Source organism: Chionomys nivalis, chromosome 12 (genome assembly GCF_950005125.1).
Source record: "Chionomys nivalis chromosome 12, mChiNiv1.1, whole genome shotgun sequence".
Lineage (NCBI taxonomy): Eukaryota > Metazoa > Chordata > Mammalia > Rodentia > Cricetidae > Chionomys > Chionomys nivalis.
In genome coordinates this window covers 2,755,582-2,777,735 of record NC_080097.1, presented here as the reverse complement: position 1 = coordinate 2,777,735, position 22,154 = coordinate 2,755,582, and the positions used below count along the sequence as shown (strand labels likewise).

At 47.4% G+C, this 22,154-nt stretch overlaps 2 protein-coding genes across 12 annotated transcripts in view; one reads left to right on the top strand and one right to left on the bottom strand.

Annotated features, from left to right (window-relative positions):
- Positions 1-22,154, bottom strand: part of Dock9 (dedicator of cytokinesis 9) — a 240,697-nt gene that overhangs the window by 117,214 nt on the left and 101,329 nt on the right. For all 11 annotated transcript variants that reach the window (XM_057785894.1, XM_057785904.1, XM_057785898.1 and 8 more), the window contains exons 2-3: positions 14,106-14,222; positions 879-968 (exon numbers count right to left, since the gene is read on the bottom strand). In XM_057785894.1, coding sequence (XP_057641877.1) covers positions 879-968; positions 14,106-14,222 — 207 coding nt within the window. The remainder of the gene's footprint in view (positions 1-878; positions 969-14,105; positions 14,223-22,154) is intronic.
- On the top strand, positions 1,942-2,097 carry LOC130884760 (keratin-associated protein 20-2-like). Its single transcript, XM_057785905.1, has one exon. It carries the CDS (start codon positions 1,942-1,944, stop codon positions 2,095-2,097), a length of 156 nt encoding a protein of 51 aa, XP_057641888.1.

The window sequence follows — 22,154 nt, the reverse complement described above, 5'->3', positions numbered from 1 at the left end:
CACGCACGTGTTTGTGTCTGTGCATGTGTGTGTGTCACAGACAAGTGTGAGGGTCAGAGGACAACCTGTAGAGTTGGTTTTCTCCTCCGTGTGGGTCCTGGGGATCAAACTGGTATTGTCAGAATCTTTCTCTACTGAGTCATCTTGCTGCCCCCAAACTCATTTCTTTTTTTTTTTTTTTTTTTTGGTTTTTCGAGACAGGGTTTCTCTGTAGCTTTGGTGCCCGTCCCGGAACTAGCTCTGTAGACCAGGCTGGCCTCGAACTCCAGAGATCTGCCTGCCTCTGCCTCCCGAGTGCTGGGATTAAAGGCGTGCGCCACCACCGCCCGGCCCAAACTCATTTCTAAAGGAAGAAACACTTCAAGAAACAAAAATTACAGAAACTAACTAGTTTCTTCTACCTAAAATCAGCTGGAGGAATAAACACACACACAAGGGAACCGAAACCACGCAATCTAGTGATGATGTCTCTTGGTTCAGGCTATGATCTGTGTGCTCAAACACAGAGTGATTTTATCGCACACAGATCGGGGCGGTCAGGTGTGGCTATCATCACCTGGTTAAATGGACGAGTGGAGCAAAAGATCCCACGATGCACTGCTGAATCAACCACTACCAAGTGTACTAATGACCAAGGTCCGCACTAAGGACAGAGATCCCGTTACGAGCCAGTCTTTAGTCTATGTCCACAGGGCCAACTCTGGAGACGCAGGTATTCGGGACCATTCCACACATCCAAAACACCCCATCTGAACTCTTGTCATCAAATTGTCATCAGCTCTTTGACAACATCCATTAAAATAACAAGATACGTGGAAAGGCAGGGGTGGAGGGAACGTCTTTACAAAGCACGTGGAGCAGAGAAAATGAAAACCTACCTCAGTGACAAATAAGCTCTGGGCCTCCTCCTCTGCGTTCACGGGAACCGTGGAGCGCATGTACTGCCCCTGCCGCCTCAGGATGGCTGTCTGTGAACAGAACACAGGAAGAGCTGGTGAAGACGGAGGATCAGGCTAACAGTGCAGCCGAGGGCCCTGCCTGTGAAGATGGAGAACCAGGCCTACGGTGCAGGCCAGGGCCCTGCCTGTGGAGACAGAGAGCCAGGCCTACAAGCGGGAAGACCTGGGGTGAGGCATAGGGGTGAATATGATCAATACATTGTATGCATCATGAAAATCTCAAGGAGTTGGTAAAAACATATTTCTAAAAATTCCACTATTTTGAAACACTGAAACAATATAAGATGGCCAAAGAGAGGGGCCATATTATACAGAGAAAAATGTCCCGCTACCCCAAAGCAGATACAATACAGGAGAAGAGGCCATTGTAGACACAGCCTCCCTGGATAACAACTAAAGCAGAAGCGGTCAGCCGGGCCTGGACCAGAGAACTGTGAGACGAAACCAATGCTGTCAAGTTACTGGGCTCCGGGGGTGGTTTGTTACTCAACAGAAAAATCAAACTTGGTTGTAAGGGAGCAGGAGCAGCCGAGCGGCACAGCGCTGAAGAAGGCTGTACTCACAGGACGGAGCTCGCCTGAGAGACACTCTGCTGCAACCTGGTTTCCTTCGACTCAGCTGGTGCCCCAAAGAGGTCACGTGACCAGATAAAAACCGAGTATCCGCTGGATCCCAAGTGCAAACTGTAGTGTCTTCCCTTCATGAAAAATATTCTAACAATAATTTAAGAGCTCAGCATAAATATTTACCCATCTAGCCAAACCTTGTCTGGGTCCGGGCCTTCCTCCAGACGAATCCAATGGCTAAAGATACAATATTTAATAAGACATATCTGCTACTCTCATTAAACACATACAAGAGAAGGAAATACGTCTTAGAGTACTCCATCCAGAAGGGCATTTGAAGAGGGGCACTGAATTACAGGATGGCATGGAAGAAAACAGCGGGGCTCCAAATCCAACAGAATAGAACATCAAACAACATGTGTTACTACGGCAGCTACAATGGAGGCCTGGGCTATGGCTATGGTGGCCTAGGCTATGGCTATGGTGGTGGCTATGGCGGCTTTGGCGGCTATGGTTATGGCTGCTGTCGCCCACTGTGCTATAGAAGGTATTGGTCCCATGGCTTCTACTGAGAAGATTCTATAGCTGCTCAGCCTACGAATTATAACCAGCTCTCTAAGTTGAAATATCCCCAAGTCTTAAAACTAGAAAGATTTTAATGGCTCCAAATCCAACAGAATAGAACATCAAACAAAGGTGTATCGGTCTTTACACTGAAATGGTGAAGGATGGGTTCAAGTTGTATCAAGAACGGGCAAGAGAGACACCTAAAGATAAGACCAAAACAAAACGAATGAGGTCACCTATGTTTTAAAAAATAGGGCTGAACTGGGAATGGAGACTAGTTGGTCGAGCACTTGCCTCACTTGGGCAAAGCCCTGGGTTTGCTCCAGCACCGAGTAAACTAAGCCTGAGGGTACATCATGCCTGGAGCCCCAGTCCTTGGGAAATAGAGGTGGGGGAACCAAAGGTTCAGGGTCATCCTCAGAAGTATAGCGAGTTCTGGACCAGTTCTGGGATACATGCACATGAGATCGTGGGTGGGTGGGTGGGTGGGTAGGTGAGTGGGTAGGTGAGTGGGTGGGTGGGTGGATGGAAGGATGGATGGATGGATACATAGACAGACAGACAGACAGTCTAGGACTAAGTATATTTGCTCTGTCAAATACTGCCTTTGAACTCCAACTGACTTTCAACTAAACCTACCACTTTAATCAATCAGGGGATAAGTCAGGTCACAGAAAGAGCAGAACCTGTGTAATAAGTTGGAATCCATCAGGTCAGATCCCGAGGGTCTAGCAGACTTATTATGAATGTAGATGTTGCCACTAATGCCACCAACTATCGTCTTCATGACCTTCACTCTAAGCCCAGTCTTGACAATCCACTTCCTTATAACACGCTTTCCATTTTTTACTTTCTTACGTGGAAAAGACACAAAACCAACAAAAATATTTAGATTGACTATTTTTTAATAGAAATTCCAACCGTACTTTAATAAAATACTATTTTTGCTTTTCTTGTGGAGTCAGCAAATGCATATCAGTCCCCTTGAGTCTGGTCACATTGATCAAATATCTGGTCTATGAACCTGAAGAGTTGATGCTTGACTCTATCATTCAGTAACTTTAAAACAACGTCCCTGAGACCTGTTTTGGCAGCTGGCACATTATCTAGCATTCTCCTGCAGACACATGACTTTTCCTCTAGTAGATTCTGAGTTCCTTTAAGGCCAAGCGCCACCTCCCCTGCTTGTATCTTTGAGACGAATACTTGATAAATGTTTCAGGAATGAAGAAAACAGTCAATGGGGACAGAAAAGGGAACCACCAATTACCATCCATTACTGCATATAAGGTTTTCCTATGAAGACAAACGCTCTCCGATCCATTATATAAATTGACAAGAGACGTCTCAGCACAAGCTAATGTTCTATTTTAATATCTCTATAGATTTTGTGTATTAAAAATTACATTCAGACCATTGTCTTCTCTATGCCAAACCAATTACCATTAAATTTCTATAGTTTCATTTATCGGACTTACAAAACAGTTCAAGTCAATCTCCTAAGAGCTACACTCAGGGAGTACCAGAGCCCTTCTAAAGAATGAGCTAAGTTTCTCTCTAACACTGTATATGGGCTTCTACCGCACAGCACGGGCTGGCCTGGAATTCACAACACGCTACGCCGCAGGGTGGCCCTAGCTCACGGCCTTCCTGCTGCACGTGCTGCTGAGCCCAAAGGCGCGTGTGCAGCCATGATGAGCTTGTAGCCCCATTCCTGTCCCTTATAACCACTTTTGATAAAGGATGGGTCTTTATCCAATTTCCAAACACGAACATCAAAAACGGTAAACAACAACCCCAGTGTTTGTTTCCTTCTCAATGAATCTCCTGCTTGCTTTACGACATGGCGTAAATTACCTCATCTTTCCTGTTTATCTTCCTCATCCCCAGCAAGAGGGACAACCACGACTCTTTCACTCTGTAGAGGTTAAAGGGAGGCCAACTCGATGCAACTTCGAAGTCTCCACTGATTTAAGATAGTTTATAAGGTGTCCTAATACAAATGCTCCACTCTCTGAATGTTTAAATTACAGCATCGCTCAGTGATCTTGAAGGACTGGGCCCAGGACCTCCTACATCTATAAAACCCAGAGACACCGAGTCCCTCATCTTAGGTGGGCATCTGCAGAGAGCTTGGCTTATTCCCCTGTGTAACTCTCAGTTTCTCCCGGCTGCTTCTCACACCTCCTTCAGTACCAGGCTGTATAAACAGCTGCTACGCTGTACCTCTTAGGGAACAGTTACACACAGTCTGCCCATGCTCTTTTCTCCAAATATTTTCAGCTTGATGTCGTCTGAATCCACAGACAGGGAATCTGGGGAAACTAAGAAAGTGTTTAACAGGAAAGGGGAAAGGAGATTTTCTCACACTGTGAGAGGTGACTGGCGTCTGAGGACTAAAGTATAGTTAAGCACCCCCAAATAACTAGCAAGATGGAAATCTCCAAGTTTAAAACACAACTTAGAAATAAAAACTTTCCATCTGCTATAGGAAGGAACTTAGTGTGGCTAAATACCGGCAGCCTTTGACACTGGGAAACCCCTGGTTTACTTTCTCCAGGGACAGACTAGCTTCTCACGAGGAATTCCAAGGAACCAGCGGAACAGTTGGAATTGAAGGAAGGAGCAGTGTCCTCTACCCCAAAGGCACTTTGAAGGAAGTGTTGACCCTGGAGAGCCCCAAGCCAAACTCTTCATTTTCATGGAATGCAGTGGGACCAGCAGCCTTGTCACCAGACCCAGGACTACCATCTCCCAGTAGGGTTTAAAATCCAAACATTCAAGTAGATTATTTTTACTTTAAGAACTTTTCTCTTGATTGAAATGTTTCCCTCCAAACACTTTGATGGTCCCCAGCTAGCTATAAGATCAGAGTAGGAACCTTCTGATCTGTGTGGACTACCTGGGGGTGGGGGACACAGCAAGGCAGGCCACAGTTCCTTACCTGGCAACTCCCCTGTCCTGGCTCTGCCCCAGGAAAGGCTGCAATCCTATCTGCTGAGATTAAACTCTGTCCAGACCCCAAGGGGATGAGGGGATCTGTTTTAGACATGTGACCGTAAACCTCCACTACCCCCCACGACCTCTCTCCACCCTCTCCCCCACTCCCCACCCTCCTCCCCCACACCCACAAGCTCAGGTTCCAAGGAGGAGAAATCTGAAGCCAACCATTTCATTAAACTTCCTACGGCAGAATCTGAGGAAGGACACTGGGAAGGGTTCCGAATAGAAAGCCAGGAAATCCAAGAGCTCTCAAGGGGAGGTTTGCCTCTCCTCCTCTGTGTAATCCTGGGGAAAGCCTGAACTTTCTGCCATCCATAAACTGGCCTTCTAAAACCTCCAGGTTTCCTCTGCGGGAATTCTGAGTCCCGCCCCTTCCCAACAGCTAAGCTGAGTGCTGGCAACCAATCTCTGAGAAACCCAAAGAGGGGGGAAATCTCAGTAAAAAAAGAAAAGGTGAATGCCACATGTGTTTTGACTTACAATGCCCAAGCTACTTTTCAGAACCAAACAAAAAGTGGGAAGATTCACTATATGATTCAAAAAAATACAAATTGCCGAAGGTACGGGGTCGGGTGACATCTGTATTTTCTACTCCTCTCCGCTCCACACACACTGGTTACTCACATGACATAAACTATTCAAAAAATACTCCTAATTCCTGGGGAGGAAGTATGCATATCCACTGTGCATATAAATATCACATGTTATAAGATTTTAATTAGAAGCCTGAACAAAGGGCCCACCCTTCCCCCAGGGACCCTATGAACAATGAACTGGAGAAAGAAGAGACCTCAGAGAAGTGGGTGGGCTCTAACCTAAGCCAGCTGCCGGGCTGGTGACCAGGAGCAGAAAGCTGCGGGTAGCCTCACTCAGACAGAAAAACAGACGCCAAGGACAGACAGGAGAGGGCGTGTGGCTGCTCTCCCAGGAGAAGGGAGATGGGGCACTAGGCAGACAACCTTGGGTGGGGTCGTCTTGGCTCAGCCACTGGTGAGAAACACTGGGTCAGAGAACCGCAGGCTCTTCACTAGGGTCTCAAGTAACCTAGGCTAGCCTCAAACTCACTAGGTAGCCAAGGCTGGCCTTGAAGGTCCCTTCAGTCTGCACCTCCCAAGTGCTGGGATTATAGGCATGTGCTACCACGCCCCCAAAACGTGACTGTCTTTGAGAGCCCGCCTCACAATCTGTTGCAGAACATGGCATATTTATCACTATTTTGGCTTTATTTATTCACAGGATTATCCCTTCGGACCTCTACAAATTTTAGGCATTTATCTGAGAAATCACGGTTCCATCTACACGGAAAAGGACAACTCCTAGCCGGTGAAAGCTACCTGAGGGAGGAGAGAGAAATGAACAGGCACAAAGCACCGCCAGGTGATGCAGAAGACACTGGGCTCTTGAAACTGGTGTCCCCCAGCCCAGCCCACCGCCTTCCTCATATGATAAGTCCGAGCTGGGGTTTTTTTGTTAATTATTAATATGTTCAGTCAGTCCAAAGGAATGCAGCATCCACATCAATGTTTTAAAGTTATCTCCAGTTTCAACTACAGCTTATTATCAGGAGGGCTCCCTATTCCCCTTCCCTCCCTCTCTAGGCCTGAGACCAGCTGTGCGGTGTATCGTGTGTCTGGTGTGTCTGGAGAACTCTGTCACTTTGATGTCTCCTGGAAAGGCCACGTGGCTGGGTTGGTCTATACATTAAATGTTTTTGGATCCAGGGCAACGTGGAAACCGCAGCAGGAGAGGATTCTGGGAACGGTGCTGCAGCTGGCTGACTGCACACAGAGGTGATGGCGGCTCTCCAAGGATCGGCAGAAGCATTTGTTCCAAAGCTCATGAGCTGCTCATGAATGTCTCCAGCACCAAGCTACGCTGGAAACTCACATTCACGTAAGGCATTCCCACACCACACACCTCCGAGTTCCTGTCCCAGCCTTCCACGCCCACTGTAGTCTGTTCACCTCTAACGATGCCATTCACAGAGAAGCGGTCCCTCCCCCACCCCCGCTGTTCAGCTCACCTGTAAGGGCCTGGAGGGAGAATTCCATTTTAGTGTAGGGAGAAATTTAATTTGAACTCCCAGAAAGGGGCTGGAGAGATGGTTAACAGCTCACACTGCTCTTTGCAGAGGTGGGGAGACCAATTCCTAGCACCCCCTGGCCAGCTGACAAAAGACTGCAACTCTAGCTCCAGGGAAGCCAGCACTCTCTGACCCCCTCCGACAACGGCACACACATGCACACACCCCACGCACACTCCTCCAGGGCTCGAAAGACGGCCCCGGTGGTTACAACCCTCTTCCAGAAGGTTCACTTCATTTACCAGGGCTTATGTCACGTGGCTCACAACCATCTATAACTCTAGCTCCCGGGGATCCGAGGCTTCTAACCTCCACTGGCACCAGCACTCACGCACACCAACACACTTTGTCAAGAATTTAAAAATAATTCCAGATAAACACCGAAAACTCCAAAACGATAGCCTTCCGAAGAGCAGCTCACAGCACACAAAGGGTGACCCCAGAAGAGTCGTCCATTTCTCTGTTCTTCCTGGGTCTGCTGTCGCCTGACAACGACTCTCTTAAGAATATGGGTTCTCTCTCCCCGGGTACTCTGTGACCCCCTACGTTTCCACCCTTGGGGCTCTCTGTCCCCACAGCAGTGAGGTGATGGCGGCTTCCCCTGGTGGTTTGTTTTGTTTGATGATTCTGGGATTGACTCCGAGGCTTCACACACAGGAGGCCAGCAGATCCACACCCACGCCACACTGCAGCCTGGGCTCCTGGTGCATCTCTGTCCTGTGTCTGTCCCACTTCCTCCTCCTTCCTAGGAGCAGGAGTCCACCCAGCTTCTGTCTCCCACACTGGAGGTTAGTTGGTCCTTTCTGTTGGTCCTGACTTCTCTTTCTGTCCAGGCTGCCAGCACCTGGATACGCTAGTGGATGCTGAAATTTACATAACAGGATCTCACGGACTGTGACTTATGCGATGACAATCAACCTGCTTTAAACTCTGGCGTCTTACAAGTACCCACAATGCTTTCTTTTTATCTCCTCTCCTCGGTGTTTAGCAGTGTGAAATTGGGGCTTCTACTCTGTGTGTAGCCCTAAACCCCAGACAAAGCCGCCGAATCCCTTGCACAGGCTACGAGAATTCATTACGTACATGTTCTCTTCAATCCAGCCAGAGGCCGACCTCCTGAGATGCCAGCTAGTCCTTCACAGAATCATTCCTCGTGGAAACTCATCACTGACTTCCTTATACTTGAAGAGAATGAAAACTTTCACCTCCTAAAGGCCTGTTTCATGTTGAATCCGATTCAGAAACATTGTATATCAACTTTTCCAGGTAGGTCCAGCCCTAGACATGTTTCATGTTGAATCCGATTCAGAAACATTGTATATCAACTTTTCCAGGTAGGTCCAGCCCTAGACATGAACTTCTATCCCACCATGGTCACATAAAATCACATTGACGGACACCGAATTCCAGGTGACAAATTTTCAAGAAATTTACAAAAAGAACATTTTTAGTAAAAAGTAAAAAACGAAGTCCTGAGATTGCTTCATTGGGGGGGGAGAAACCTATCAAGGGAAAAACAGTGCTGAAAAATATTTTCTTTTCCAAACGGTAGATGGGAAATGAGATCAGGGATTTCCAGGCCTTTGTAAGTCCTGGCGCTTGGCTTCCTCTCCAGGCCGCTGGTTCGCAGATAATTATCGGTTGCGTGTGAGTGAAAAGAACCAGGGGTAAAGTAAAAATCAAGATGTTACTGACAGGGAAATGGAGTTACCACATTTCCCTATACAATCCTGAGGCAACGCAAAGGTTGTCTTGAATCTAAACACTTCCTAGAACTTGTGCTCCTTCATCATCTCCAGCTGCATCTTAAATTCTCCCGGTCAGGCGTGGACGAGCACCATGGGTCTCTCAAGAGGGGGTTCTCCTGAGGTATGACACCTCATTCTGACTCTGCAAGCAGACCAATACCCACACCCACGTTTAGCTAGGAATCCTATAACCAAACACTCTTTTTAAAGAATGTGGTGTGCCTAGGTGTGGCGACACACAGCCACAAGCAAACACTGTGATGTTCTGTTCATCCACGGACAGACATCCTTTTCCTGCAACTCGTGCAGCTGCAGAACATCTTGCACCGTCGTCTTTTGCGTCGTGGCTCAGATCTTCAGATACGAACTCGGAAGTGGAGTGAACGCTCTCTCCACTTCCCCGTACAAACATCATCCCTGGCTTATACTAGACGCCTCGGTCTAACGTTCATGAAATAGGAATGACACCCATAAATTACCTCCTTACTGTCTTTTAGGCTCCATGGCAATACAAAATTACACAGGCAGTGGTAACTCAGGCAACCAGCCAGGAGACACTTGAAGGTGAGACGCAGTGGACAGATGAAGATGGGTGCGTATTGTCATCTCCACCACCACAAGGTGATCGGGAACCGATGTCCTGCAGTCTCCAAAGAGTCAATGACTGGCAGGGACAGTACTTTCCACTGTGCAAACCCTTGCCATCCTTCAAGCAATGAATCATTTTTGTTGATACAAAACATTCTGATGAAAAAAGGTTATCACTCACAGCCTGTTAAAATTTTCCCTCTGAGTTTGCTCATTGGAAAGTACAAAGTTATACCAACTACCAACTTAGAAAACACTATAAAATTTTAGGAACAAAAAGATCCATTAGCTGCCAGAAAGTATACTCCTCTTTAGACCTGATTTAAATGGCTTTAAAAGAAAATTAAAGACAAGGTCTCCTTCAATGGCCCCAGCCGGCCTGACCTTGCCATGCAGACGAGGCAGACCTTGAACTCACAGATACTTGCCTGCATCTCTGTCTCTCACTTACCTGTGTCTTTTTAACTTAAAAAAATTACCTGACATTCACACCAAACTGAATCACTGATCTGATAGGTATTTTCAACATATATCTATTCCCAGTGTACAATATTATCAGGGATTAGAAGTCTGTGCAGACAAAGGGGACGGCAGGCGGGACAGGAACACAGAAGAGTGGTATTGGACTGAGCCCTACTCGGACCCACAGCAGAGAGCTGACATTAGGTCACAAAGAGCAGCAGGCAGTGATAGGCTATACAACATACTAAACATTTACATACATAGGTCATAAAAGAATCAGGGAGAGGCCACAGTGGACTTAAGTAGTTTCAGAGGACATGAGATTTCAATTGGCTTCTAAAGGAACTTGAGAACCTGCGGGCCAGGAGAGCCACAAGTCCCAGACAGAGAGACAGCACTGACCCCAAAGGACCAGGATGGGAGTCTTAACAAATATGTCCCGTGACACTGCTGCCCCGTGTCCCGTGACACTCCTGCCTCGTGTCCCGTGACACTCCTGCCCTGTCCTGTGTCCCGTGACACTCCTGCCCCTGTGTCCCGTGACACTCCTGCCCTGTCCTGTGTCCCGTGACACTCCTGTCCTGTCCTGTGTCCCGTGACACTCCTGTACTGTCCTGTGTCCCGTGACACTCTTGTCCTGTCCTGTGTCCCGTGACACTCCTGCCCCCGTGTCCCGTGACACTCCTGCCTCCGTGTCCCGTGACACTCCTGCCCCCGTGTCCCGTGACACTCCTGTCCTGTCCTGTGTCCTGTGACACTCCTGCCCCCGTGTCCCGTGACACTCCTGCCTCCGTGTCCCGTGACACTCCTGCCCCCGTGTCCCGTGACACTCCTGTCCTGTCCCGTGTCCCGTGACACTCCTGTCCTGTCCCGTGTCCCGTGACACTCCTGTCCTGTCCTGTCCTGTGTCCCGTGACACTCCTGCCCCCGTGTCCCGTGACACTCCTGCCTCCGTGTCCCGTGACACTCCTGCCCCCATGTCCCGTGACACTCCTGTCCTGTCCTGTGTCCCGTGACACTCCTGTCCTGTCCCGTGTCCCGTGACACTCCTGTCCTGTCCTGTCCTATGTCCCGTGACACTCCTGTCCTGTCCTGTGTCCCGTGACACTCTTGTCCTGTCCTATGTCCCGTGACACTCTTGTCCTGTCCCTTGCTGAGGAAGATCATCTCATTTGCTTTGTAACTATCTGACATGACTCTTGTTGTTTGTTTGTTTGTTTGTTTTTAAATACATTTCATATTTCTTAGCCTTTCATTTCAACAACCTCATCCTTGGGTAAGTACATCTACCCGATACCCTTTTTTTCTATACACTCCATTTTTCAGAGGCCACTTGGATGTCCCCAGATCTGAGGAACAGGGGCTAAATGTCGATCTATCACTTGGAAACATGCAAAGGCAGCACCACTGTGTATGCTTATAGTTTAGAAATTATATTTGACGCGCTTGGAAGACATCTAATATAAGTTCTATTACATGAACAGTTCATTACTGATGCTCCCTCAGGCACTGTGCCTATGATCTCCCCCTCCCGTTTTCTAACCCCATCGTCCCTTTTCTGTATGAGAAAAGAGGCTTTGTTCTGATCGAATGTTTGCACTGCCTCTAGACACACAACACTCGAAGCTCCTCATTACCTAAGAAGACAGAATCAGGAGGACTGTGGCATTGCTAAATCATTAACTCACACTGCAATTAGACAGTTAATACCATCAGCGAGACAGATTAGCGAGAACGGATGTGTAAACAGTCTCTCGGATGACAAAGCCCGGTCTGTAGGAGAACAAATAGTGCCCGGAGTCAGCTGTGACCCGTCACCACTACCAGGACGCGGGCCAAAGCTGATATTCAAACTCCTTCAACTTTGGAACAAGTTTCCTGAAACAGAAACCAGGACTTCTTCATTCATTCTCGGCCAGAACAGGGATGCTGAGGCTCTGTGTCCCTTAGAACACAGAAATGGTTTCAGTGAGAGATGAAGTTTTAATCATTTGCCTCTACAACTGCTGGAGTATCTGGGTTCTTGTCCCTGGGAAAGACGAGGATGCTGAGATATTATGGAACTGTGTGTTGGGTATTTTGCTTTCTTTCTTAAGCAATTTTATTTTGTGTCTACGAATATAACTTTTCATTCTGGGTTGTAAGACAAAACGACAAAATTATTCCTAAATATCAATAAAAACACACACTCTATGCCCTAAGAAGCTTCAGATACACCATGGCTTCCCCAAGAACACTACATGGTGAAAAAAAAAAAACCAAAAACCTGTCAACAAGGAATCTAATTTGTAAATGACTGACTTTGCTTTTCATTTGGTGCTAATCCCCAGGCAAAAGACACAATTCTAGAGAACCCTCCCGTGTACCCTTTAGCTTCGGGGTTTAGTGATGAAGGATGCTTCCAAAGCATGGTCTCTGGGGTCATGCTAGGATCCCACTCACTAGCAGAGAGTACTTTGGCTCTAAGGGAGTGTCACGTCCAGCTTGCAGGCATCTCTAGCAAGCTAGAAAGAAAAGACATTCATGGAAATTCTCACTGCTTGTCCAATCTGAAGTCTTTTCAGTTTGGTGTTGCAGGGGATCATCAAGGGTTAGAACTGAGCAAATGCTATTAACAGGAAAGCATCTTGAAGGAAAAAAAAGCAAAAAACAGTGTGTACTATAGCTGTAATTCTGGAAAGTGAGATCAGGAAAAAGGAAAAAGAAAGATGTTTAAAAGATGTTCTTTTTCTTTATGTGTCTGTCTGTGAGTAGGCACATGCGTGGGGAGGTGCCCGTGGAGACAAGAAGAGGGTGCCGGATGCCCTGGAGCTGGAGTTACAAACAGCTGTGAACCATCAAACATAGGTGCTGGGTGGGGGCTGAATTCAAATCCTCTACAAGAGCAACAAGGGAAACCAGGTATGGGGAATCCCAGCCCTCAGGAGGCAGAAGGAGGAAAATCTGAGTTAAGCCCAGTAAGGTCTACAGAGACCAATGGTCCAGGGCAGCCAGGACTACACAGAGAGACCTGCCTGGAAAACAAACAAACAAAAACAAAACAAGGCCACCACAGCCAAGGGCAGTAAGCACTCTTCAACACCGGGCCACTTCTCCAGTCCCCGAAGGAGAGGCTTTCCACGCCAACTGGTGTAAGTTTTTCCAAGTACGTTAGAACTACATGTAGTTCATTTTTCAGCTCCGTTCACAGAAGACCAGGTTTGGGCAGTAACAACGTCATGCAGGATATCCAGCTCAAGGAAACTGAGGCAGAGGACAGGAAACTGTTAGGAAACATCCAGGAGAACAAAATAGGAACAAGGACCTCTGAGCAGACAGCAGTGGCCCCGGGCCACTAGTTACCCTTGCTCCTCAGCAACCTCAACACTTCCTGTCTGTCACCTAGCTAGAGGCTAAAAGACATCAAACAGCAGCCCAGACAGCAGCAGAGGCAGGAGCTTCCCTCTGAGGAATGGCAGGAGCTTCCCTCTGAGAAACGATACCTCCTCCGTCCTGCTACCGAGACAGACTTCACAACACTGCTACCGTCTTACAACCCTTCTCTTTGGGGACCGGCAGTTCAGGGTGTGTTGCAGCAAGGTTCAAGCGTGTCATCCCACAGGATGGGCAACAAGCCTCTTCTGCTCCCCAGAAGATTCTAGAACGCCTGGTTTAAGTAACAGCAAACGAGGCTTGGGGTGTACTCAGTGGTAGATAAGCACTTGCCTAGCACGCACAGGTCCTAGTTCTGTTCGAAAAAATGTGATTTAAAATCTAAAATAATCTTCTAAGACATAAGAACCACTTGTACCCCCTAAGTCAACCTAGGGTATGCAGATACACACAGGCACCTATACGTACGTTTATATTTATTTATAACGTGAAAAATTAATCTCACTAAAAATATGAAGTCATAATAAGGTACACAATTATATCCATTTTCTCTTTCATTTAACAACGCCTTCCTCTTACACCGCTAGGACTGAATACAAGACTTCACACATGCTAGGGGAGATGTGTACTATCCATCTCACGACATTGTCCAGGCTGGCTTTGAACTTACAGAAAAATGTGTGTGATCAAGTCTATAACACATCGGCCAACTTTTCTACCGAAGCACGGCGGCACTGAGAGAGGCATGGCCACGCACCTGGAAGTCATCGTAAGGGAAGAGGAGCATCTCCCGCAGACAGTCATTCAGGATCTGGGTCTTCTTCTGCACGATGACATTTTCGTAGTCAAGGGGCTCGATCAGCTTTGGCTTTGCCTGGAAGACCAAAGAAAAGTCCCCGTCACTGAGATGCTCTTAGAGACAGACCCTTTCGTTTGTTGTTCGAAGTGAGTCTCACACTGCAACTCCAGGCTGGGCCGCCCTCAGCGTGTGGGCCCTGGGTGGCTTCTCATGAGCCATCATGGCTTACTTGAGAAAGGGAAAAGTCTCTGTGCATCCAGACCATAATATCGTCCAACTTTTCGGCAACAACTGCATTGATCTCACTCCCGAAAACACAATGAGAAGAAATTTGTTTTCAGAGGGAGAAGAGACACCGCTCACGGCACCCTGTCCAGCCACAGTGATGCCTCGTCTGTCATGTAAGCATAAGAGGTCTCCATTCTGATGGGATTTCCAGCCATTTCTAAGGCCACCTCTGGCTGACCTGTCCCCTTCCAAACTTCCATAGCTGGCCACTGCATGCTCATCCTGACCCAGGCCTTAAATGTCCCTACGGGACTAATTCCTTGGAACCCTTGGAATACTTCTTGGAACCCTTCTGAGCCACCACCCATTCCTCTGAAATACTATACACTCACAACATGCATATGGCCTGAATCTACAAAAACATGAACTGGGCTGAGAGCAGGCAAGCAAGAAAAACTGCTCACACCCTCGGGAGTGAACCCCAGGGAATGGCGATGTTGATCCTAGCACGGTCTGGGTAAAGAAAGGGTAACAAGCCCGTGGGAAATGTTCTAGCTACTTCCAACAGTCTTTTCAGTACAACTCTCTCCCCTCACACTGTCACCGCCAGCACATCTGCGGGGCACGTCCATGCTGCAGGCAGAAATACATATTCAAGTAACTATGTACTACAGGGTGTCAACTGATAAAACAGACATAAGTATACACGTAATACATGTCTGTATACTTGTGTGCTATAGAAAGCAACTAAAGATTTATACATATATGTGCATATGTGTGCATATCTATTATGAGAAGTAACAATCCAGGGCTAGCAAGACAGCTCAGCATGTAAAGACAAATGCTGTCATGCCAGATAACCGGAGTTCAAGCCCCTGAACCTATGCGGTAGAAGGAAAGAACCAACCCTTGGAAGCTGTTCTCTGACCTCCACACGTGTGCTGTGGTACAAGCAAGTAAGCACATATGTGCTTACATACACGCATGTACAATACAGAGAGAGAGAAGATAAATAAAAACCCGCCATTATCAAAGTACTGCAAAATTATTTTTAAACCACTAATACAAGGTCTTAAACACAGGATCTCAATGAACATTATCTATGCTGAAGTGACTGCTTATATCGGAAATATGTAAAGACATCTGGTAAGTAGTATTTAAGTGGGAATTGTGATTGAGGCTCTGAGTGCCCAGACCTTTGTCCTTTCTTTCTCAAAACATTTCCCAGGCTCCCTTTGGTTAGGTGTGGCTACATGACTGTCTTCTGGCCAACGATCTGTAAGCAGAAGAGATGTGGCCACTGATACATTGGCCCTGAGAGGTGTCCCCTTCCACCAGGGCTACCATCATCCAGCAGTGACCTGCAGGGAGAATGGAGCTCCAGGATGGAGGACATCAAAATGCTGAGGCATCTGCACAAGGCCACGGGGCACTGGAATGAGCCTTGAGTGAGAACTGCATTGCACACTGTGTTCAGCCCAACAACTTGGCATGGCATGTGAGTAAAAGCTCATATTTCATGTCAATTGCTTGACCCAAGCACACTCGACAAAGATACTTTTATATTCTAAGAAAAAGTTCAGAACCCAAAGAAGTATACAATTAACCATAATTATACAAAATATGTTTTAGGGACAGAGGTTAGAAAATATGCCAAATCAAAACACTGAAGTTATATATCATAAAAGTCTTTTTAGTTTGGACGGCGAAAGTTCAGGTAATGCCTACAAGATTTTAAGGTCAAAACAATCTGCACAAAGTAATTTATTTTTAAAATAGAACTGCCACAAGGGAAAAAAACATTCTCTAAATGATTTTAAGTCAACTTTTAAAAAACTCAATCTTCTATTTCTGTTTGTTGTGTTGCACATAGCAGCTGGCAAAATGAATGGATGTCATAATTAATAATATGTGCCTTAGAAGCCATTTCCACAAACCTAACAAAACCAGCTACTCCAGATGGCGTCAGCTCCACCCATCCCCAGCTTACAAGGTGTCTAACACACAGCCATGACCCACCCGCCCAGGCTCAAGGCTCCAGGAACTTCTACCTTCTGCTCCTTCACGAAAAGACCATCAGCTCTGCCAGACTCCACAGAAGAGTCCAGTTCCTTTGTGTGTTTTGTTTCATCTGGGCTTTACATTTTATTTAACCTTGCTCTTACAGCAGTCAGGGGACTTTCTGGTAAAGACCCAGGAGGGTGCACCCCCCCCCATAAAGAGCCAAGGAAATCCTGCCCCAGCCTCACCAGCAAGGTTCCCTGTTCATTGGCTGCAGCCTGTTGCTGTGGGAGGAAAGTCCCAAAATAATCACACAGAAACTGTATTAATTAAATCACTGCTTATCCCATTAGCTCTAGCTTCTTACTGGCTAACTCTTACATACTAATTTAATCCATTTCTATTAATCTGTGTATCACCATGAGGCTGTGTCTTACAGGATAAAGTTCCTTCCACTCCGTCGGGGATACATGGCTTCTCTCTGCTCTGCCCTTATTTCTCCCAGCATTCAGTTTAGTTTCCCCTGCCTATCTGAGTTCTGCCCTATCAACAAGCCAAGGCAGTTTCTTTATTTACAGATGGTATTCAGAGCATACAGAGGGGACTCCCACATTATGTGGCCTCAACACTTAGTCCCTCCATCCCTTATGTACAACCACACTCTCTCTAAGACTTGATCTTAGCACCTGGTAGTGGGTCAGACTTTCCAAGTTTCCACTTTCCATGGGAAAACTGCTCCCAGGACCTCCAACACTGTTCTAGGGACAGAAATCAGCACACTTCCTAAAGAGCCAGAAAATAAACACTCTAGGTTTTGTCAGTGTCTTGGGCTGTGTCAAACACACAAGTCCGCTGTTGGAGTTCAAAAGCACCTAGGAACAAACAGGTACAGAACGGATTTCAAATTTTATAAGAAATGGGCAACAGTCATATTTAGCATATGGTTGACAAACTTAAACTTTAGAGCTATTATCACACTGCAAGGCTAATAATAATAATAATAAAATTTATTATAATAATTTCATATACTAGTTTTTCATGTTCACATATTTATGTGTTTCCTATACACAAACCAACACAGATAATGCATTCACAACTATTAAAGGCAGTAATTATTTCTTAACCACTTGCTAAAATCTGAGCTGCTTACAAGGTTTGTTTTCTAATGGCATGGTCATTTTACCTAGTTAGGACACTGAATACTGTTTTCACCAATCAGGTGACTCGGTCTCCCTAGATGTAATCTTGTAGGTATTCAGTAACCAGATGCAACGTTGAAGCAGAAGCATGCTTTTATGCGCTCAAGTGCAACATTCAAGAGGTTCCACTCACATGATAACACTTAACCCACCCAACATCTAGGCTGACCACAAGTTAATGGTCTAGATCATCCAGCAAGACTGGATTATGACTCGGTCCTCCGTCAATCAAAACTCTTTTTTTTTTTTTTTTTTTTTTTTCAAGACAGGGTTTCTCTGTGGCTTTTGAGCCTGTCCTGGAACTAGTTCTGTAGACCAGGCTGGTCTTGAACTCACAGAGATCCGCCTGCCTCTGCCTCCCGAGTGCTGGGATTAAAGGCGTGTGCCACCATCACCCGGCTAGAACTCTTTCTTCTCCTACATCCGACTGGACTTTTTCCCCTCTGTGAGACAGGGTTTCTTTGTGTAGCCTTAGCTATCCTAGAACTAACTCTGCAGACCAGGTTGGCCTCGAACTCACAGAGATCGACCTGTCTCCTGAGTGCTGGGATTAAAGGCGTGCACCACCACTGCCTGACAGACAGAACTTTTAATGTAATGTACTCGGGGAGGTTCAGCCACAAGGAATAACTTAATTGGAATTTATTTTCACAATCTAAAGAAGCATTCACTTCATGCCCTGACAGTTGATACTGTCATCGTCTGGCCGGATCTAGAACCGCCTCAGAGGCCAGCCTCTGGGGCCGTGTCTGAGAGAGCTTTTCTAGGTTAGCTTAACTGAGGTGGGGAGACCCCCGTTACGTGAAAATGGGACCGTTCTATGGGCTGGGCTGCAGATGTTAGAGAAAGGATGAAGGAGACGGAGTGATTCGTCTCCCAGTGTTCCCAACTGCAGGCTCCACGTGAGTGAGCAGATGCCTCGTGTCCCTGACCCCCGCTGTCCACCCTCAGACTGGGAGTCTGAGAAGCCCTTCTGGAAGCTGCTTCTGTCGGGCACTTTTCATTTCAGCAATAAAAAAGTAACTCATACATGTGCCTTACTCGATTGTCAAAACTCTGAATGCCTTTCCTTTCAGAGCACCTCATAAGCTCGGTCTCCTACAGAACCTGACTCTACTGCTGTCTACGACCACTCAGGTGATCACGCTGAAGGCCGGGAGAACAGGGCTGACGGGAGATGACGCAGTCATCAGGGACGGCTGCTGGGCAGCTGAGTGAACACGTGTCAGAGGCAGAGCCTGGCAGACCACAGGCACCCACTAGATGTGTCTTATTATTATTATTAAATGCACTTAGCTTATTGCTTGTACGGCAGGTCTCCTTTTTTTCTCTAAGCGAATGTTTTGTATCTATTCAGTTACACCGATCCAGTCACAGATAATTTCCTACACTGTCTATGAACTCATGAAATAAAACAGCCAACGATGGCAGGGACATGCACAGAGACGAAAAGACAAAGGACCTATCAGAGAGAAAACTATAATAGAGATGACACTGGTACTCGGGGCAGAGGCTAAAGCCGATATAAAGCTCGCATTATCAGCTGAACTGAGCATTGATGCACTTCACGCTCGGGAGGGGCGTGGGTGGGGACTGAGGTGCTCCTATTAGAGTAATTCCACAAAGACAGCAACGGCATCTCTGGGGCACTGAAGGCAGCAGCCACCAGTGCAGAAACATCCCGACTGTGCTCGCGGACAAAGAAGGGTGAGGCCTCCATGTCCTACCACTCAGCCCTCTCCCAGGCCTCTGAAACCTCCTTCCCACAATGCATGCCCCTTTGGATGAGATGGCCTGTGTTCACACACACCAGAATTCCAGATGGAAAGGTAATCAAGCCAGAGAATCTTCCCCGTCCTGGGGAAATGGGATACCTCTGGAAGCCAGCCGATCTAGAGAGTGTTCATCCACAATATGGTTCGGTTACGGTCCCACGCGAGGTCTGCAAGCCATGGGAACCGAAGCGAGCCTCAACGACTAACAGAGTGACCCCCATTGCTTGTCCCTCAGCCACAAGAGCTTCCTGGGAACTTTCTAGACTTTTCTGCCTCCGAGGCTGAATATGAACACATGAGACCCTGAATGCCACTTCTAAAAATAGCAGACAGGAAGGCGAGACCTGGTGTGCTCTATTTTGAGAAACGAGAAACTCATCATTTCTGCTCATGAAGAATTTAGGACTTCCCTTGATTTCTCTTCCAGAGGATGGAGGTGCCGAACAGCCGAGGTGAAGATGCTTCGCGAACCATAGTCTGTTTCCCAAGACATCCGCTGGGGATGGGGACAGAGCAGGACTGAGATGCTGAACCAGGTGACAAGAAGCATGGGCCTCGCCAGCCTTTATATGCTGTCTGTCCGCTTACATAAGACTCCTGTCTACCAACTCCAACTTCCTGAAGTTGGATTTGAGGAATCCTTGTTTTCCTATGGTTAGGGTGTGCACAGACAACCAACAGCCTCCCTTCCTGGTATGCAAACGCTAACATCAAGATGTGTCACTACTTTTCACAGACATTTACTGAACCTGTCCACGTGCACCTTGCCAGGTCTTTGGGACACAGGTGAGGAAGATACAAGCCCCAAGAGACAGATGCATCTGTGAACAAGAAGGGCAACATGGTGGTGACCAGGGACATATGCATCTGTAAACAAGAAGGGCAACATGGTGGTGACCAGGGACATATGCATCTGTAAACAAGAAGGGCAACATGGCGGTGACCCGGGACAGATGGGTTTCTGACCTGGTTGCGATGAGGTTACTATATCTCTCCCAAGCTACGCCTTCTCTGTTTGCTTTGCTGCATCTCCAGTACCTAGACCTGCATCTGTCATGGTGCGGCATCTCCTCACTCACCGCTAGGAAGGAATGAGGGGCCCACAACCTGGTGCTTCCTGAAGGAAACCCCCAGGACTGAACAGGTCATCAGAGATTAAGGGCGGACTCCAGTGTGCAAGTTCATAGGTGCAAATGCATCTGGAGCAATCTGAAGTCTACAAAATCATACAGGAGAGGGATTAAAAATACAAGCCGATGCATTCAAATTGCTGGTCCCCCAACCAACTGCCAAGACCCCAGAAGGAAGCTAAACAACTCAGCTCCATCGACTTTACAGGAGGTTCTCCCTGGTCATAAAGAGTGCACAAAGCAACAAGTTGCTCAAAGCAGTGGCTTGTGGGGGGTGGAGGGGTGTGCAGCAGGCGAGAGGCGGGTCACCAATGTGCAGAACACTTCAGGTTTACTGGAAATCCACTGTGAGGGAAAAAACAAAAGCTACTGTATTCTATGTGAACAGTGAAATGGTGAGCCATGGCTCGAGGAGCAAGAGATGACTAACAGTCTCGCCTGCTCCCTCTGAATGAATGGGTGGCACAGGAGTCAAAGGAGTGGCTCCCAGTGGGGGGCACTGGCTCCTAGTGGGGTACCCTTGCTGCAATTTATCCGTACAGTTCTCGGTCTCGTCTCTAAAATGCATGCAAATATTCAGTGGAGGGAGTGACCAAGGACCCAGTCTACAAACCCGGGGTGCTCGCCTCCAGTCTACAGCATGTGGGGCAAAATGAAGCCAGTTGAGCAAGCGGGAAGAGCTCTTAGGAGACCAAACACAGGAGAAGCATGGGAACTGCAAAACACACACCTTCCAGCAGGGGAACTGAGACACAGACACACACACACACACACCTTCCACACACACACACCTTCCACACACACACCTTCCACACACACACCTTCCACACACACCTTCCACACACACACCTTCCACACACACCTTCCACACACACACACCTTCCAGCGGGGGAACTGAGACACAGACACACACACACACACACACACACACACACCTTCCAGCGGGGGAACTGAGACACAGACACACACACACACACCTTCCACACACACACACACCTTCCACACACACACACACCTTCCACACACACACACACCTTCCACACACACACACACCTTCCACACACACACACCTTCCACACACACACACCTTCCAGTGGGGGAACTGAGACACACACACACACACACACACACACACACCTTCCAGCGGGGGAACTGAGACACACACACACACACACCTTACACACACACACCTTCCAGCGGGGGAACTGACACACACACACACACACACACCTTCCAGCGGGGAAAATGAACTCCCATCACTGAATAACAGATGTGTAGCATTAAGACATGCAGGAGACTGCCAGCATGCTAACATGCTAACACACATTTCATTCTTGCAGGGCTGAGGCTGGAGTTCCAGGCTAGCCTGGTCTAACAGTGAGATCTTGTCTCAAAACCAAACCAACAAACCTCTGAGGTCACAACAAACATGACCCAATCCACTATGATTCCATGACTCAGGCTCTTCCCTAGGGGGCTCATTAACATGTGTGGAAGCTGTGGGAAAACATACTAAAAACATTGAACTTGTGTGTATGTGCGCACGTGTGTGTGTGTGTGTGTGCACGTGCGTATCAGTGCACAGAATGTAGGTGCCCTGGAGCTGTGAGCCACCTGGCATGGGTGCTGGGGATCAAACTCAAGTCCTCTGCAGGAGCAGAATTGCTCTCAGTC

Excerpts from the sequence above, each read along its gene's own strand:
- LOC130884760 (XM_057785905.1), top strand. The coding sequence starts at position 1,942 with ATGTGTTACTACGGCAGCTACAATGGAGGCCTGGGCTATGGCTATGGT.